General features: G+C 52.5%; 1 protein-coding gene across 4 annotated transcripts in view; it reads left to right on the forward strand.

The window, feature by feature from the left end:
* Window positions 1-19,421, forward strand: part of MGAT5B (alpha-1,6-mannosylglycoprotein 6-beta-N-acetylglucosaminyltransferase B) — a 79,645-nt gene that overhangs the window by 11,906 nt on the left and 48,318 nt on the right. For all 4 annotated transcript variants that reach the window (XM_025362296.1, XM_025362295.1, XM_025362297.1 and 1 more), the window contains one exon: window positions 2,160-2,307. In XM_025362296.1, coding sequence (XP_025218081.1) covers window positions 2,160-2,307 — 148 coding nt within the window. The remainder of the gene's footprint in view (window positions 1-2,159; window positions 2,308-19,421) is intronic.

Raw genomic sequence — 19,421 nt, forward strand, 5'->3', positions numbered from 1 at the left:
GTCCCAGCTGAGTGTTTGAAAATCCACTCTGTTTTCCGTAGAGGGACTTGTTGGGGGGGGGTCCTTTGCTGCTTCAGCTCTTGGGGTGGGGAGGAAATATGCCCATTTTCTCTAATGCCCGACCCCATCCGTGAGCCTTCCTGGGCATCTCTGCCTCTCTCTCCTTCTTTTCTTCTGCCCCCCACATCCCCCCTGCTCCCATTCATGCCTGTTCTTCGGAGCCAGGAGCCCTGTGTCTTTAAGGAAATCACAGCTTCTCCTGTTTTGCAGCCCTAGCCTGGCTGGCATTTCCACGGTGTGTGAGTGGCCCCTCCCCAGCTCCTGTGGCCTCCCTTCTGACCTCAGGCGGGGTCACCTGGCAGGGGAGCCCCACCAGGGGGTGACTTATATCAGTGTGGGAACGCGGCAGCAGTGGCTGGGCCGGCCGGAGCCAGGGAAGAAGGGCAGAAGCAAAGCAGAAATGTAACAGCAGCCCCGGTGATGCGGAGGCTGCCGGCTGCCCCTGCTCAGCCCACAGCCTCTAGTTCCTTCTCTCCTCTCCCTGCTCTGCCTCTTCTCAGTGGCCTCTCTCTTGTCACCTTCCTGGTGCTGTGATGTTGGTCTGCAGATGGGGCCTGTTATTCTTGCCTTGAGACGGGGATGCTGAAGCTCAGAGCCATTCAGTGACTGCCCCGGTCACACGGGGGTCAGCGGGCAGAGGCCCCAGTTCCCTTGCCCTCCCCAGGTGGGGTGACTGCAGTGTGTTCTACTTGGTCTTGGGGCTCCCTGGCAGGGCTGAGCTTGGGCGCCCTGGTGGTAACATTCTCGGCAATGCAGCTTTCCCAGCTTCCCCAGCTTCCCCGTCTCTCTTCCTCACTCTCCTGCCGAGGTTTCCATTAGCTCCCGTTTAAACTACTCACCCTCAAACCCTTGTCCCAGGCTCTGCTTCTGGGGGGCCCAACCCATGGCATCCTCCACTGGGCCCCTGGACTGGCAGCCTGAGCGTCAAAGGTTCGTGTCCCCAGGTGACTTGGCTCATTTTTGGGGAGTGATTTCAAGCCCAACCCATAGGGGTTTGGGAGGAGCTGAGTTGGGGATTTTAGTGCCTGGAGCCCAGCACCCTATGGACTGTGTGGAGGGGCAATGTGAAGCCTTCAGATTTAATTAAAAAGGAAGGCGAGAGCTCGCTCCTGCACACTGGCACGTGCAGTGCTAATGATCGGGAATGATTAGAAAGGAAACCGTGGAGGATTGCAGGCTGGCTGATGGGATCTTGGTCGAAGTGCCTCATTTTCATTTAATTTTCTTCTTCACAAGGTCTCCCCTGCCCAGGGTGGGAGCAGAGGGAAGAGCAGGCGCCTCAGCCCCAGGGAACCTGCTCTCGTCAGTTGATCTTTGGGAACCCAAAGACCAGTTTGAGATTCAGAACTCATGCATTATGGTTTCCTACAGGAGGGTCCAGGGAAGAGGGATGGGGAAGAGATGGGGTTAGGGCCCAGGGGCCGGGCAGGAGAAGGAGGGCTGGGGAAGCAACAGGGCCCTGGGCCCGTGAACACAGGCTCCCAACTTCCCTGCATGTCCGGATCTATGGGGAGCAAGGAAAGTGCAGATTCCCGGGGCCCAGACCCTAGACAGTTGAATTGGCAAATCTAGACCAAGGCCCAGAAATCTGAATTTTAACAGCCTGCCTAGAAGATCCAGATGCTGCTGGGTGATTGGCCACACTTCTAGGAACCCTGATCTAGAAGTCCTGCCTGGAGCTTGCTGTTTGGGGGCTCTGGGGCTTCTGTCCCAGTGCTGGGCCTTTTCTGCCATCTCACAGATATGAGGGTTGTTGGGCCCCAGGACACCTCAAAGATTACATCTAAAGCTCCATTTTACAGTTGACAAAACTGAGGCCCAGAGGGCTTAGGAAATGATCCCAATGTCACATGGCTGGTGGAGACAGGGCTGCCCAGGGCTCTCACTCCACCACAATGCTGTTCTCTGTACCGCAAAACAATGCAGCAAAGGGGTCAGGAGTGACTGGGAAGATAGGGCTGAGGCTGGGGTCTAGTGTTGGTGCTGGGGGGCTTTGGGGCCAGCTTTGTCTGAGCTGCCCTAGCCTGGACACCAGGTGGCCTCAGGTGGCCTCCAGGCTGCTCAGGCCTCCCCTAACCATACCCACACTCTGCCCACAGTGATGGGGGGCCCTGAGTCCCGTGGCGTCCTGCGCAAGATGAGCGACCTGCTGGAGCTGATGGTGAAGCGCATGGACGCACTGGCCAGGCTGGAGAACATCAGTGAGCTGCACCGGGCTGGCGGCGACCTGCACTTTCCCGCAGACAGGTGAGGGGATGCGGGGAGGAGGCACGCGGAGCAGGGGAGCGGTGGCACCTGCCACTCTGCCCGGCATGCTGTCCATCATCTCCTTTTGTGAATCTGGAGAAGATTTTGACTATATGGTAATACAGCCCAGAACGCATTTCTACCACCCAAATTTAACAACTGTTAACATTTTGTTGCATTTGTGGCCTGTTTTCCTCTTTAAATAAAACATCACAGATGAAAACTGAAGGGCCTTTTAACAACTTCTCCCTAGAGACAAGTGCCTCCCTGAATTTGCTGTAAGTTTTTCCAGTCCATTCCAAGCACATTTGCACATATGTTTAATACACACACACATTATACATGCATAGTGTGTGATTTTAACAAATTCCATGTAAGTGGCATCTCACAGTACATATTCCACTGCCTTTTTTTTTTTTTTTTTTGAGATGGAGTCTCACTCTGTCACCCAGGCTGGAGAGTGCAATGGCATAGTCTCAGCTCACTCCAACCTCCGTCTCCCAGGTTCAAGCAGTTCTCCCGCCTCAGCCTCCCAAGTAGCTGGGACTACAGGTGCATGCCACCACACCTGACTAATTTTTGTGTTTTTAGTAGAGACAGTGTTTTACTATGTTGGCCAGGCTCGTCTCGAACTCCTAACCTCGTGATCCACCCACTTTGGCCTCCTAAAGTTGGGAGTACATCGACTGCCTTTTAAATATTAAAAAAAAAATTTTTTTTTGAGACAGCCTTACTCTGGGCTGGAGTTAAGTGACATGATCTTGGCTCACTGCAAACTCTGCCTCCCAGGTTCAAGTGATTCTCATGACTCAGCCTCCTGAGTAGCTGGGATTACAGGAGTACACCACCACACCAGTTAGTTTTTCTATTCTTTTTAGTAGAGATGGGGTTTCACCATGTTGGCCAGGCTGGTCTCCAAATTCCTGACCTCTGGTGATCCACCCGTCTCAGCCTCCCAAAGTGCTGGGATTACAGGCATGAGCCACCCAGCCTCTTTTTAAAAATTTTTTTTCGTGATGATTTTGAACTCTATGTTGAGGGTATGTTACTAATGTACCCCTGGCCATTTTTGCCAAGTAGAACTTTCTGGTTTATTTATTCTAAATATTCTCCTACTTCGGCCAGGATGTCTGAGAGCCCCAGAGTCTGTGCTGCTATCCTACGTGCCCCAGCAGCATCTCCAGGGGCACATGCGGTGTGACATCCAAATCATGTGTCCTAGGTATATAAGGCATCTCCTGGACCTCAGAGAACAGGAGTGTGGGAGGTCAGGCCATCCCGACTGGCCCCTAGAAGTGGATGTGGAAGGAGGGACTTTGACCTCACCCTATTCCAGGGAGACAAGCTCCACTTTCCCTCTTTTATATATTGGGGTTCTTTATGAAATGGATTTGCTAAATGTATTCTAGCTGCTAAAAATTAAACTTGAAACACACTTTTAGACAATTTGCAGAAAAGCTGTTTCTCAGCCAGCGTGTGTGATGGAAAAGCCAAAGCTCTAGGCATTTCTAAAGTACGGAGTTGGGTGAAACGGAAGGAAATGCTGACCCACAGGAGGTCACTGTGCCCATAGGAGGGTTGGAGGGACGCCTGCCTGAGTCAGGCCTGAAACACAGTGCGCCTGTGTGGACTGGTGTGGGATTCTGTGCCATGTAGCCTGCTGGTGCTGGGCTGCTGGCCGTAGGGCTAACCTCTAACTGGCCTTGCCGATTGAGTGAATGTCCTGGATGCCTGGTAGGCCAACCTGGTGTGAGCATCATTACCCTCATATTAGCTGACATTTACTCAAAGTGCACTAAGCACCTGGCATGGTTCTTACTGCATACGTGCCGTGATCTTACCTATCTCACAAACCATCTTATAGTTTAATCTTTAAAGATTTAATTAAATCTTTACTCTCACAGAGGAGGAAACTTTTTCTCCCAGAGGAAGAAACTGAGGCACAGAGAAGTTCAGTAACTCACCCAAAGTTGCACAGCTGTAAGAGGCTGGACCTGGCTTTGGGTTCAGGCCGACTGGCTCCACAGCCCACATTTCTAAGCACTGTGCTCTTGATGATTCATTAAATATGTGGTTATGTGTGGTTTGGTTTTTGTCCCTTTCTAAGAGGTTTTATTTATTTATTTATTTATTTTTTGAGGTGGAGTCTTGCTCTGTTGCCCAGGCTGGAGACCAGCAGTGGCACGGTCTCGAGTCACTGCAACCTCCGCCTCCTGAGTTCAAGCAATTCTTCTGCCTCAGTCTCCCAAATAGCTGGGATTACAGGTGTGTGTGCCACCACACCCAGCTAATTTTTGTTTTTTGTTTTTTGAGATGGAGTCTCACTCTGTTGCCCAGGCTGGAGTGCAGTGGCACGATCTTGGCTCACTGCAAACTCTGCCTCCCGGGTTCAAGCGATTCTCCTGCCTCAGCCTCCTGAGTAGCTGGAATTACAGGCACGTGACACCATGCCCAGCTGATTTTTGTATCTTTAGTAGAGACGGGTATCACCATGTTGGCCAAGATGGTCTTGATCTCCTGACCGCGTGATCCACCTGCCTCGGCTTCCGGAAGTGCTGAGATTACAAGTGTGAGCCACTGCGCCCGGCCTAATTGTTGTATTTTTAGTAGAGATGGGGTTTTGCCCTATTGCCTAGGTTGGTCTTGAACTCCTGAACTCAGGTGATCCACCCTCTCGGCCTCCCAAAGTTCTGGGATTATAGGTGTGAGCCACCGCGCCTGGCCTACTGGATTTATTTTTTAAAAAGATCATTCTGACTGCTGAGTGAAAACTGGATTAACAGGGTGGCAGGAGGGGAAGCAGCGAGGCTGTGGTAGAGATGAAGAGTGCTGGCAAAGGGATCTCAGCTTCCTTGGAAATTCCCCTGAGGCATGAGGCCATATTCTATTCCTCTCTGTGTGCACAGATCCCTCTTCTCTGACACTGTCTGTGTGCCCTCGGATCCAGCTCCATCTTTCTCCCTCGGATCCAGTCCTTTGCCCCTCTTTCATTCTTTCTGCTTTCCTGTCTGCCCCCAGCTGTGCCTCTGACGCAGCCTTTGTCCGCAGGCCTGTTCGCCAGGTCAGGAGCAGCCCTTGTTGATCTCTGTTGAGGATATTGCTGCGGGCAGCAGAGCTGAGGGTCCAGTGGACCTGACTCCAGATCTGCCTTCTTTGGCTGGAGGTGGTACTGCTGACACATCCGGTGGTTCTCTCATTTGTTCCGGTCCTGGCCTGTGCCTCCCTCCCCTGCCCTGCCCTTTGTCTCCTCCTGGGGAAGGAGGGAACTTGTTGGGGAAGGGGGAACACGTGCCACCTCCCAGCTCCCTCCTGGGAAATCGCAACCGTCTGTGTGGGCAGACCCCATCACACCCACAGGCAGAGCCATCAATTTCAGGGACACTGCGGTTGCTGGTTTCAGGGAGAGAAATGGTGGGTGTGTCGAGGGCCTGTGAAAGCCACCTGCTCACACGCCCCTGTGCACAAACACTCCTGCCCCCTCCCCCCCGCCGAACCTGACTCCAGGTTAACCAACCTGCAGCTAGACCGGCAAGAATCCTGCAGGAGTGCCTGCTGCTGCGCTTCCGGAAAACTGTCAGGCCTGCACTTAGATTCCCCACTTAGAAATTTCCTGTGGCTTAAAAAACACCTCCACTGGTCTTCCTCAGCCCTTTTGGAAGCTTCTGGGCTGCCGCCTTCCACTCGTGGCTGGTGTGTCCTCAGGGAAAGTAAATTTGTGATTTTAGCCTAGGAAAACATAATTAGGGAGGCAGATTTGCTGCAAATGGCATCGTATTATGTGTCCTAAAGCCAAATAGTAATGATCTTTGAATTTTCCATAAGGCCATAAAACCACCGAAATTTGAGGCTGTCTGGATTGAGGAGATCAGTCTGTATTTGTTGAATGACTAGTGTGTGCAGAGTCTGGGCTGGAGATTTGAGAGCAAGTGGAGGGCACAAAAGAGATGGAATTCCACTGCATGCCCGGTGCCCAGCCTGGCCGGTGGCCGCTGGGAGTGGGGCAGACCTGGGCGGTCTTGGGCTCTGCAAGCCTCAGGGTCTTCAAGTGTGTTAGAGATGATGCTGATGGGAGGCCTGGGCCCTGTGCTCGGCGCTCAGAAGAATAGCTTGTCTCCTTTCCTTTCCTTGTACTGTTAGGGTCTAGAGAAGGGGGTGACCCAGCCACGCTGTGGGAGGCTTAGAATCACCAAGTCCCCACAGCACAGGGGGAGTTTGGGATAGCCTTGAAGGAGGGTCATTTTGACTGGGGAGACAGCCAGCGCTCTGGACAGAGGGAAGGAGCAGATGACCCTGCAGACCCAGACGTGGCTGAGCCCGAGGGAGGCAGACCAGGGAGGAGGGGCTACCTGGGAGCACTGTGGCTGGAGGACCTGGTGAGTGAGGGGCAGTGGTGGGCTTGAACCCTGAACTTTGATGGCGCTAAAAACCACCTTCAGGCCAGGTGCGGTGGCTCATGCCTGTAATCCCAGCACTTTGGGAGGCCGAGGTGGTCGGATCACCTGAGGTCGGGAGTTCAAGATCAGCCTGAACAACATGGAGAAACCCTGTCTCTACTAAAAATACAAAAATTAGCCAGGCATGGTGGCAGATGCCTGTAATCCCAGCTACTCAGGAGGCTGAGGCAGGAGAATCGCTTGAAGCGGAGAGGCAGAGGCTGCAGTGAGCCAAGATCGCACCATTGCACTCCAGCCTGGGTGACAGAGTGAGAGTCTGTCTCGCAAAACAAAACAACAACAACAACAACAACAAAAAACCCACCTTTGTCCTCTAGACTCCTCAGTTTGTATCTTAAGCTGGGGCTGATGCCGCTGCTCTCAGAATAGGCACCTGTCGACCCGCCTGGGTGTCCTGGGAATGCTCAGACTTGGGGTCTCCTGGTTACACCCAAGACCCCCTTCTCCCCCAGCCCCCATCTCAGGCTGTATCAGCACCATTATTGCCATGGCTTGGATGCTGACCTTACAGTCACTCCTGACTCTTCTCTCCCATACACTCACCCTGTCCCTCAGCAAATTCTCCCACTTTCAGAATACACCGTAGAAGCCCACCTCTTCTCACCCCACCAACTGACCCCAACCAGCTATTCCCAACTCAGCAGCCACCGGGATCTTTCTTTCCCTCTCTCCCTCCCTTAGTTCCTTTCTTTCTTTTTTCTTTTCTTTTTTTCTTTTTTTTTTTTTTACAGAATCTTGCTCTGTTGCCCAGGCTGGGGTGCAGTGGCACGATCTAGACTCACTGTACCCTCTGCCTCCAGGGTTCAAGCAATTCTCCCGCCTCAGCCTCCCAAGTAGCTGGGATTACAGGTGTGCACCACCACGCCCGGCTAATTTTTTTGTATTTGTAGTAGAGATGGGATTTCGCCATATTGCCCAGGCTGGTCTCGAACTCCTGATCTCATGTGATCTGCCTGCCTTGGCCTCCCAAAGTGCTGGGATTACAGGTGTGAGCCACCATGTCTGGCCCAGTGGGGTCTTTCTAAGTCATCAATAAGACCAGGTCCCTCCTCTACTCCCAGCTCCCTCATGGCCCCCAGCTCACTCAGGTAAGAGCCCAGGTCCTTCCAGTGGCCACATTGTGCCTGGCCCCATGTCCCTGTGGCTCCTCCTGCTGGTTCTGCCACTGTCCCTGGAACACAGTGATCTCAGGCTTTGCTTCCCCAGGCAGGTGGTAATGACACCGCACACAGCCCAACCCCAGCTCTGTCCTTTTAACAGGGGGAGTGCATGTGTGCATGGGTGTATTTATGTATTTATTTTTTGTTTGGGAGGGCGGAGTCCTCTCTGCTCTCACTTGGGGAGGGGCCTCCCCAGCCTCGGGGGGGCTCTGGATGGGGCCAAGGAAGAGCTGAAGCAGAAGAAAGCAGTGCAAATGCAAGCCAGGCTGGATGCTGGGGTGGGGGCTCCATGTCCCGTATGGTGTGTGTGAAAGAGACAGAGGCGGACACAGAGACACGGCGACAGAGAGGATCCGTCTCCCTGGCTCCGGCGCTCATGTTTCCAGCCGTGTGCACTCAGGTCTCCCGGTATGCGTGTCTGTAGGCACCTGTGTACGTGAGTCTCTGTGTTTTAAAAAGGAAAGTGATCAGTTTCATAGTAAAATAACAGCCCCAGCAAGCACCCTAGTCAGCAGCGGGGAGATCAATACCCCCGTTAATTGAATGCAACTCTCATAAATCAGGAGAGGAAGTCAGAATTAAACCTCCTTCCGGAGGTGGCCTGGAGAGCTCGTTCTCAGGGTAAGCAGATTGGACCAGAATCAGTGGTAACCTTGTGGGGCCGGGAGGAAGGGGCTGAGTCTCAGGGGCCTCTTTGGGGGACCAGCCTGAAGGGAGTTGAGGATTGGGGCCTGCGAGGAAATAGTGACCTGCCACTGGCCACCTGCGGAGCCAGAGTTCCCCACTGGCCCCAGCCTGTTGCCCTAGGCCTCAGGTGGTGGAGGGAACAGAGCATCTGGGTCTGGCATGTGGCCTGCAGTGTTGGCTGCCTCTTTGGTCCCCTGGGGCAGTGCCTGGAGGCTGGCTGCACGAGGTCGGCCTTGGGAAGAAGGGTGGACAGTGACCAGAGGCCTCGCTTGGCATTCTTTCACTTTCCGAGTAAGAAACGATGGTTTTGGTGGAATGCCTGGGGCTTAGTGGGTGTGCAGAGAACATACTGAGGCCCAGGTCTCCCATGCCAGGTGCATTGAGCTGTTTTGCAGATGCAGTGAGGAGATGCAAGGCTGGTGCAGGGCAGTATCAGTCCTGGGAGTTTGCCGTCTGACCTTGGGAAAGCTGCTGTATCTGTCAGACGTCCTGGGACCTTGGGACCCAGGCAGGCTCTTGAGGTCACAGTGCCCATGGGAGGTGACTGAGCCCACGGGAGGTCACTGTGATGGGTTTGGGCCCACCAAGGGGCGGCTCCAGCAGGCAGCGAGGGGAGAGCTCTCAGGGAACACACCTGATAGCCTGGGAAGTCACCGTTCCCTCTCCCCATCCCCGCCCAGAGCTGTCTGCAAACCCCTCTGGTCTCAGAAGCTGTCTCCGGCCACCATGGGTACCTTCACTGGGATAGAGGCGTGTGGTTGGCAGGTCAGGGGCCTCTTTCAGCCAGTGCCACCCAAGGGCAGCCCTCGACCCCCAGGGGCATGTTCTGGATTCCAACGGACTTTGCTGCAGAGCTAGCTGAAGTAATAATTATTAATCATCATAATAATTAATGATGATAATTAATGACAATAGTAAACAATAATAACAGCCACCCTCTATTGGGCACTTCTGAACTTTGAATGTCACCAGCAGCTTGGTGAGGAGGATCCCGTCTAGGTCTGAGCCAGGCCTGTGCAGTTGGCACAGCCCCGCGGTGCTGAGAGCCGGACCAACCACGTGACAGCCACGTTTACTGGGGATGGGATGTGAAAAAGTCCCAAGTTCCCAGTGCAGTCCCTGCCGGGCTGGGAGGGAGGTGGGATCCTTCAGGCTGCAAGTATGTCCTGTTGGCCCTGAGGGCTTCCTGATCATGATGAATGTCTCCAGCTTTTCTGTTGAAGGCAGGGTGGGACCAGAGACCTTCCCTCCCCTCTTATTGGCCGTACTGTGGGTTAGGATTCCTCCCTCCCTCCCTCCCTCCCTTCCTCCTTCCTTCCTTCCTTGCTTCCTTCCTTCCTTCCTTCCTTCTATCCCTCCTCCCTCCTTCCCTCCTTCCCTCCTTCCCTCCCTGCCTCCCTCCCTCCCTCCCTCCCTCCTTCCTTCCTTCCTTCCTTCCTTCCTTCCTTTTCTGGAGACAGGGTCTCCCTCTGTCACCCAGGCTGGAGTGCAGTGGTAAATCTCAGCTCACTGCAACCTCCGCCTTCTGGGTTCAAGCGATGCTCCTGCCTCAGCCTCCGGAGTAGCTAGGATTACAGGCACCCGCCACCACCCCTAGCTAATTTTTTGTATTTTTAGTAGAATCGGTGTTTTACCATGTTTCCCAGGGTGGTCTCAAACTCCTGAGCTCAGGCAATCTGCCCACCTCGGCCTCCCAAAGTGCCGAGATTACAGGCATGAGCCACTGCGCCTGGCCCTGGGGATTAGGATTTCAACATAGAAATTTTGTGGGGACACAGACATGGTTCATAGCAGCAGGCAAGACAAGCGCCTTCTATTGCTTACTCCTTCGCACAGCTCTCCCAGGGCTCCCTTTGACAAGGGAGCCGAGGCTCAGAGAGGCTCGTGGGTCCAGGACATGCAGCACAGGGCCAGCCTGGTGGCCTGGCTGGCTCCAAAGTTCTCGGTGCTTCGAACACAGGTTGTTCCTCTTCTAAGCCCTCTGTGGCCCTGATAGGCCTTGAGGAGGGCAGGAGGCTTCCTGGAGTGTGTCCCCTGACCCCACTGAATAAGAAAAAGCCAGCACAGCAAGGCAGGTGTGGTATCAGGGCCAGGAGGTGGGAAGTCTCTTTTTGAGACAGTGTCTTGCTCTGTTGCCCAGCCTGGAGTGCAGTGGCTCAATCACGGCTCACTGAAGTCTCAACCTTCTGGGCTCAAGCAATCCTCCCACCTCAGCCTCCAGAGTAGCTGGGACCACAGGCATGTGCCACCACACCTGGCTAATTTCTGTATTTTTAGGGGAGATGGGGTTTCATCATGTTGGCCAGGCTGGTCTCGAACACCTGACCTCAGATGACCCACCTGCCCCAGCCTCCCAAAGTGCTGGGATTACAGGCGTGAGCCACCATGCTTGACCAGGTAGGAAGTCTTTAGAAGGAAGCTCCAGGACTGTGATGGGCCAGTGGCCTTTGCCCCCCAGTGAAGCCCCAAGTGCCGGGCAAGAAGGAAACTGGCAGACCCTGTGTGGAGAACAGAAGGTGACCTTAGGCTGGTCCTAGGGCTCCAGATGCAGGGTACTGGCACAGAATATCTGGGGTCCCCAAGGCCAGCCTGAGGTCCAGTGATTTGCTAGGAGGACTCAGAACTCAGCACAGCCATGATCCTCACAGTGACAGCTTATTCCTGTGAAAGGATATGGATGAAAATCAGCCAAGGGGAGCGGCACACGGGCGGGGCAGGGCCCTGGAGATCTGCATGGAGCACCGGTGTCCCTTTCCCAGTGGAGCTATGACAACGCTTGCTCTCCCAGCTATGATGTGGGACAACACGCGTGGGTGTTGCCAGCCTTGGTGTCCAGCGATGTTATGGGGGCTCGGTCTCAGAGGCATGACTGACCACTCAGGGGCTGATCTCAGTCTCTGGCCCTTCCAGAGGTCAAGCTGAGGTGGCGTGGCCCAAGGCCCCCACCGTCAGTCACAAGGAAGCACAGACTGTCGGGGGTGGCCCAAGGCCCCACATAAACAGGGACACTTTTATCAGGGGGCACTCCAAGGGCTGAGGGGTGAGCTCCCAGGAGCGGATCCAGGGCAGGCCCTTCTTTCGGATGTGTGGGTGTGGACATCCTGGAGCTGCCCAGCTCACCTGTTACTGCACGCACAGTATGGATTCTTGGGTACCTGCGTGTTCTTCCCTCTTGCCCTTGAGTGGCTCAGTGATACCCTGTGATGCGCCCCAGGGTCACCCCACACAGACACACCCTAGATTGCTCTCCCCTCTGCTCGCTCTCCCTGATAACCCCCCTCAGGGTGTCCTTGAGGCTGGGCCTGCGTTTGGTTCATCTGTTTGGTTCCTCTGTGCCTAGAGCCCAGCACCGAGCAGGCACGTGGTAAATATGCGTATATGCACGTGGATGATGGGACCTCCTCTGGGGACACCGCTCCTGAGCTCTCCAGCATCCCCTCTCCCTGACTCTCACAGGCCAGGTCTTCACTGTTCACGTTCATGCTGCTCTGCCGGAAGCCGCTGGTTCAAGCTCACCTGGGTTAACAGCCTTCCTCTCTTAAAATGCGTGTAACGAAGACATAAAAGAAAAGAAAGGAAAATGTACTATAAGCAGGACCAAAGGGCTCAGGGGCATCTGCACCAGCTGGAGAAAGACTGGGTGCACTTGGTGGTGGGAGTAAGGCCCAGTGGATTGTCCCCTGTCCCCCCTGCCGGGGTAGATAGAATTCAAGGCTCGTACCCTGGTCATGGATTCTACAGGGTTAGGGTGGCTGTTGCCTGGGAAACTCCTTCTGCCGGAGCAGCTTCGGCCTCGCCTCCTGCAGGGCCGTTTGCTCAGTTTTGGCCTTGATCCTGATGTCCTGCCCCCACCCTGTGCATGGACCCCTTCCAGGTGAAATGGTGCATTCCTGCCTGTCTCAGAGCCCCCCTGTTGGCACCACCTTCCTGGGGTGTAAGAGGTGGAAAATGGATTTTCTTCCGGCAACCCAGCGTGTCTCAGGGCAGCCTTTTCTGATTGATTGAAGACAGTGTTCCATTTGTGGCTCTAGGCTGCTTCCTTTGCTGAAGACCAAGGCCTGGAGGCCTCTTGTAAGCTTGTAGGCGCTGCAGTTGTGTCCAGGCATTCATTAGGGCCACCTGGCTCCCTGTTCTCCACCAGGAACATTGTCTCCAGCTGTCCCTCTCCAGCCATGTTGCCTGTTCAGCAGCCTTCTGTGCTGGGCGGGGTGAGCTTTGGGGCTAGGTTGCCTGGTTGGACTGATTTTCTCATTTAATAACTGTGTGACCCTAAGCAAGTCACTCAGCCTTGCTGTGCCTTGGTTTCCTTCCTGATCTGTCCAATGGGGGCATTAAGAGGGACCAGGATGTTGTCATGGGCATTAGACGAGATCAGTGTATAGAAAGAGCTGGACAAGTGAGTGCTCAATACCTGTTGGCTATGTAACTGTCATTAGTGTTAGTGGAACGGTTTTCTCGTGTCCTCCTAAAAGTCTAAAAGAAGTCTTGCCTCCCTGGGCGGCCTTATGACGTCCATAGAAAAGATTTTAGGCTGGGCACGGTGGCTCATGCCTGTAATCCCAGCACTTTGGGAGGCCAAGGCAGGTGGATCATGAGGTCAGGAGTTCGAGACCAACCTGGCCAAGAAGGTGAAACCCCATCTCTACTAAAAATACAAAAATTAGTTGGGCACGGTCGTGGGCACCTGTAATCCCAGCTACTCAGGAGGCTGAGACAGAGAATTCCTTGAACCGGGGAGGTGGAGATTGCAGTCAGCTGATATTGTGATAGTGCACTCCAGCCTGGGCGACAGAGTGAGACTCTGTCTCAAAAAAGAAAAAAAAAAAAAAGATTTTAAATGGCATTGGTTTCCTAGGGCTGCTGTAACAAAGAAGCACAAACTGATTGTATTAAACCACCTGTCCCTAACACCCTGGCATAGACTGGTACTGCTCCATGGCCTGTTAGGAACCTGGCTGCACAGCAGGAAGTGGGCAGCAGGCAAGCAAGTGAGGCTTCATCCATATTTACAGCTGCTCCTCATCACTCCCATTACCGCTTGAGCTCCGCCTCCTGTCAGATCAGTGGTGAGATTAGATTCTCATAGGCTTGAAAACCCTATTGTGAACCATCCATGTGAGGGATCTAGGTTGCCTGCTTCTGATGAAAATCTAATGCCTGATGATCTGTCATAGTCTCCCATCACCCCCAAATGGGACCATCTAGTTGCAGGAAAATGAGCTCAGGGTTCCCACTGATTCTACATGGTGGTGAGTTGTATAATTATTTCATAATAATAGAAATAAAATGCACAATCAATGTAATGCACTTGAATCATCCTGAAACCACCCCCACTGCCCCTCTCCCTGGGTCTATGGAAAAATTGTCTTCCAAGAAACTGGTCCTGGGTACTCAAAATGTTGGAGACCACTGGATTAAACAAAAAAAATTGATTGTCTCACTGCTCTGGAGGCCGGAAGTCTGAGATCAAGGCGTCAGCAGGCAGTGCTAGGGAAGGATCTGTTCCAGGCCCTGCTCCTGGCTTCTGGTTGTTCCTTGACTGATGGGAGCACAATTCGAGTCTTCACATGGTGTTCTCTCTGTATGTGAGTTTCAGACCAAATTTCCCCTTTTGATAAAAACACCAGTCATATTGGTCACTCCAATATGACCTCATATAATCACTCATTACATCTGCAGTGACCTTGTTTTCAAGTAAAGTCACATTCTTACCTATTGGGGGATAGGGCTGCAACATATGAATTTGAAGGAGGGGGGAACATCGTTTAACCCAGTGCAAAAATTATATTTTATAATATATGAAAATCACATATTAAAATGTTTTTTTGATCTACAAGGGTTTTTTTGCCCCCCCGATTTTTAAAGAAATTCAAACATTTCGAGGGTCCCTAAAATCAACGTGGGCCCTGGCCTGTACCTCCTGGCCCTGGTGGAGAAGTCAGTGCTTGTGCTGCCTACCCCACGGTGACAACACCAAGGCCCTGGGTTCCCCACACGGTGACAACACCAAGGCCCTGGGTTCCCCACACGGTGACAACACCAAGGCCCTGGGTTCCCCACACGGTGACAACACCAAGGCCCTGGGTTCCCCACGTGGTGGCAACACCAAGGCCCTGGGTTCCCCACATGGTGACAACACCAAGGCCCTGGGTTCCCCAGACCACATTGGCTGAAGGCCATTGGCCACCGTCCTCCCAGTCCAGCCCCTCTTTTTCTTTTCCAACCAGGCATTTCCCAGGCCATAGATCTGTTGCGGTTTGAGGCTTTATGACATCTACTTTTGTTGTCACTTTTAGAAAAACCTCTCAGGGAGAGAAGCCTCATCGTGTATGATTTGAAAATAGAAAGGGCTGTGCAAATGCTAAGTCCAGTATAATAATAGTGATGCCAAGTAATTCTGTTTTGAACAAGTTGAACTTGTTAAATCAGACAGATGCCATCTGCACTATTTAAAGCCTGTGCTGGCGATAGGTTTTACGCAGACACGCTTGTCGTAGGAAAATTGCTGAATCCCCCAGAAAGTAAAGTGCTTTGCTTTGTATTTGGGCGTATGATGCTTCCTCTCAGGAATGGGATGACTGCTGTCCCTGGGGAGCAAAAGCATATCAAGCATGTATTGAGCATCTCCTGTATGCTGAGTACTTTACATTTGGCCTCACAGCTAATCCTCACAATAACTCTGTTACTCAGATTTCACAGGAGTTAAAGCCTGAGTTCAGAGAGGTTAGGTAACTTGCCTAAGGCCACACAAATGTGAAATGCAGCAAGGATTTGAACCCAGGACCTCTGACTTCCGGGGTTTCACTCTTTCCAATACATCTCTGGATAATGTGGAGAGTCACTGACCCAGGGCTTGAAACTCAAGGGCATCCCTTGATTTCTTTCTTTCCTATGAGAGCGGCAGGTGAATTAAAGCTTGGCATTCAGCAATAGGGACATGGTTGGCAAAAAGAACTTCCTGACAGCAGGAGCATCCAGGAGAACCTAGGCTCTCTCTCTCTTTTTTTTTATTTTAACGAAGTCTTGTTCTGTCACCCAGGCTGGTGTGCAGCGGTGCGATCACAGCTCACTGCAGCCTTGACCTCATGGGCTCAAACGATCCTCCTGCCTCAATCTGAGTAGCTGGGACCACAGGCGCACACCACCATGCCCAGCTAATTTTTAAAATTATTTATAGAGATAGTGTATCACTCGGTTGCTCAGGCTGGTCTCGAACTCCTGGGTTCAAGTGATCCTCCTGCCTTGCCCTCCCAAAATACTGGGACTATAGGCGTAAGCCTCTGGGCCTGGGCCTGGACTCTCTTTTGTGATGGTTTAAAAACCATTTCCCCTCAATTCTGCAGATGGTGATTATCGTAGTTTCCTAGGGTTGCCATAAAAAATTACCACAAACCAGATGCCTTAAACCAACAGAAATTTACTCTTTCCCAGTTCTGGAGACAGAAGTCTGAAATTAGGGTGTCGGCAGGGCTGTATTCCTTCCAAAGCTCAAGGGGAGACCCCTCCCTGCCCCTTCCTGGCTGCTCCTGGTGGACGCTGGCAGTGCCTGGCCTTCTTTGTCCTGCAGATGCATCACTCCACTCTCTGTCTCCTTCGTCACATGGCCTTCTCCCCTGGGTGTCTGCACGTGGCCTTCTTAGAAAGACCCCAGTCATTGGACTTAGGGCCAGCCTGATCCGATATGAACTCACCTGAACTAATTACATCTGCAAAGACCCTATTCCCAAGTAAGGCCTCTTGCTTGCTTGCTTGCTTTCTTTCTTTCTTTTTTTTTTTTGAGACGGAGCCTCACTCTGTCGCCCAGGCTGGAGTGCAGTAGCGCCATCTGGGCTCACTGCAAGCTCCGCCTCCGGGTTCACACCATTCTCCTGCCTCAGCCTCCCGAGTAGCTGGGACCACAGGCACCCGCCACCTCGCCCAGCTAGTTTTTTGTATTTTTTAGTAGAGACGGAGTTTCACTGTGTTAGCCAGGGTGGTCTCGATCTCCTGACCTTGTGATCTGCCCGTCTCGGCCTCCCAAAGTGCTGGGATTACAGGCTTGAGCCATCGCGCTCGGCCAAGTACACTAATATTAAAGGTAGAACTTGATGGAGTTTTACATATAGACAGATTCACCTACCGAGATTAGGTTACATAGAATATTTCTAGTACACAATATTTCCTGTGTTCCTTCAACGGAAGTGCCCCTAAACCTAATTTCTACCCTGGCTTCTATCAGCATTACTTTTGCCTGTTCTTGAACATCATATAAATTGAGTCACAGAGTACATTATCTTTTTTTTTTTTTTTTTGAGACAAAGTCTTGCTCTGTCACCAGGCTGGAGTGCAGTGACACGATCTCGGCTCACTGCAACCTCCGCCTCCTGGGTTCAAGTGATTCTCCTGCCTCAGCCTCTTGAGTAGCTGGGATTACAGGGACACACCATCAAACCCGGCTAATTTTTTGTTTTTGTATTTTTAGTAGAGATGGGGTTTCACCATGTTGGCCAGGCTGGTCTCGAACTGCTGACCTCAGGTGATCCGCCTGCCTCGGCCTCCGAGTGGGATTACAGGCGTGAGCCCCTGTGCCCAGCCCATAATCTTTTTTATTTGGCTTATCATGCTCAGCATTGTGACTCTGAGATTCATCTATGTCATTGCACGTAGCGGTAACTTCATTTTTACAAAAATTTTTTTATGTCCCTAGGTTATTGGAGAACAGGTGGTATTTGGTTACATGAGTAAGTTCTTTAGTGGTGATTTGTGAGATTTTGGTGCACCCATCACCTGAGCAGTATACACTGCACACTATGTGTAGTCTTTTATCCCTCACATAAGGCCACATTCTGAAGTTCCAGCTGGGCATGAATTTTGGAGACACTCTTCAGCCTACGGTGATGGAGCCCTGAGCACGGGGCCCACACTGGGCGGTGCCCGGCTCCACACAGGAAAACTGAGTCTCTGTCCTCGAGGACTCAGGACTCCGTTCGGGGTTTCAGGCTGGCCACTCACAACCACACCACAGCGGGGCAGGAGATTCAGAAAGTGATCTGGCTCTTGCAGCACAGATGGAGAGGAGCCTTGCTCCAAGGAGAGGTGCCTCCAGGAGGGGCTGAAATGGGTTGAGGTCCATTCCAAAGTCTCTAGTTGACCTGGCAGGACCCCCAGCTTATCTTGACATAGGTTGTTTGTGCCCTGGGGTCTCTGGTTAGAAGGTAGGACAGGCGCCCAGTTTTTCTCCACCTTGCGTGCCTCCTGTCATGATGGGAGCCCTAGAGCCCAGCCTTAGCTGCCCTTGCTGGTCTCCAACCCTGACCCTGCAACAGTGGAGGTTTCCCTGCCTCTGCACTCTGTCCTTGAAATATTCATTCCAGGCCGGGTATGGTGGCTCACACCTGTAATCCCAGCACTTTCAGAGAACGAGGCGGGAGGATCACTTGAGCCCAGGAGTTGGAGAACGGCCTGGGCAACATATTTTCTACAGAAAATTTTTTAAAAAATTAGCTGGACGTGGTGGCTCATCCATATGGTCCCAACAACTTGGGAAACTGACTTTGGAAGATTGCTTGAGCCCGGGAGGTTGAGGCTGCAGGTGATCTCGCCACTGCACTCCAGCTTCTGTCCAGGGTGGCAGAGTGAGAGCCCTTCTCTCTCCCTCTCTCTCTCTGTATATAAAAAAATATTCATTCCTGTCAAAGGAGCGTCCATCCTGCCCCTGTAGGTCAGCATGGAAAGCAGCTCCACGATCTTCATCTGGACTGATTTCAGAGCCCAGCAGACATCAAATCAGCATGTTTCTTCTTGGGGTGAACCCAGGCATTCTCGGTGGGAGCACATCACTGCCCAAAGGGCGAACACTGGTTCTTGAAACAAGCATAGTAGCGGTAAGAACGTGTAAGAAATTTCCTAGATGGGCCATAATGAGAAAAGGTTGATGTGTCCTGGTCTAACCCAAGTCCCTGTGGCTGCTGCTTCAGCCACATCAATATCAGTGCTGATCACGAATGCAAACAGTGCCGACGTCGCACAGGTGCCGCTGGCCACGCACTTCACAGCTCTCTCTTCATTCAGGGCTCACGATGGTAGCTGCCCTTATTTCTTAAAAGACGAGACTGGTGAACACAGAGAGGCTCAGTGACCTGCCCAGGGTCACACAGCTCATAGGGGGCTGAGCTTCTCTCGTCTCCTTGTGTGGTACTGGTAATGGTAATGAACCTTGATGCGTTTTGGACGGATGAAAAATACTCCTACTTCCTTCTGCCTGAAGACTTTTTGAGCAAACGAAGCAGGTGGCTTTTAAGTCTCTTCTCTTTCTTCTTTGCAATCTCACAGAAGGCTGTCGTGCATTCAACTTTGCGCTCCAAAAAGCCATGTCCAAGCCCTGGTCCCCAGGACCTGTGACTGTAACCTTATTTGGATATAAGGTCTTTGCAGCTGTAGTCAAATTAAGAGGAGGTGCTACTGGATTTGGATGGGCCCCGGTTCCATGGCTGGTGTTCTTATAAAGAGAGGAAGGTGGACACAGACACACACAGGGGAGAAGGCCGTGTGAAGGCGGAGGTGGAGGTCGGGGTGAAGTAGCCACGGGCTGAGGAACACTGAGGGCTGCTGCTACCTCCGGAAGTTGGGAGGGAGGCCTGGGGGAGACTCCTCCAGAGTCGGAAGGCACTGGCCGTGCTGCCGCCTTGCTGTCTGCCTTCCAACCTCCAGAGCTGCCAGAGGAGAAATGGGTGTGGTTTTAAGCCACCTGGTTTGTGGAGATTATTTCAGTTGCCTAAGGAAACTAACACAAAAGTGGTGGCATTTTTTATTTTAAGAGTTTTATGTTTGTTTG

This window comes from Theropithecus gelada, chromosome 16, assembly GCF_003255815.1.
Source record: "Theropithecus gelada isolate Dixy chromosome 16, Tgel_1.0, whole genome shotgun sequence".
NCBI lineage: Eukaryota > Metazoa > Chordata > Mammalia > Primates > Cercopithecidae > Theropithecus > Theropithecus gelada.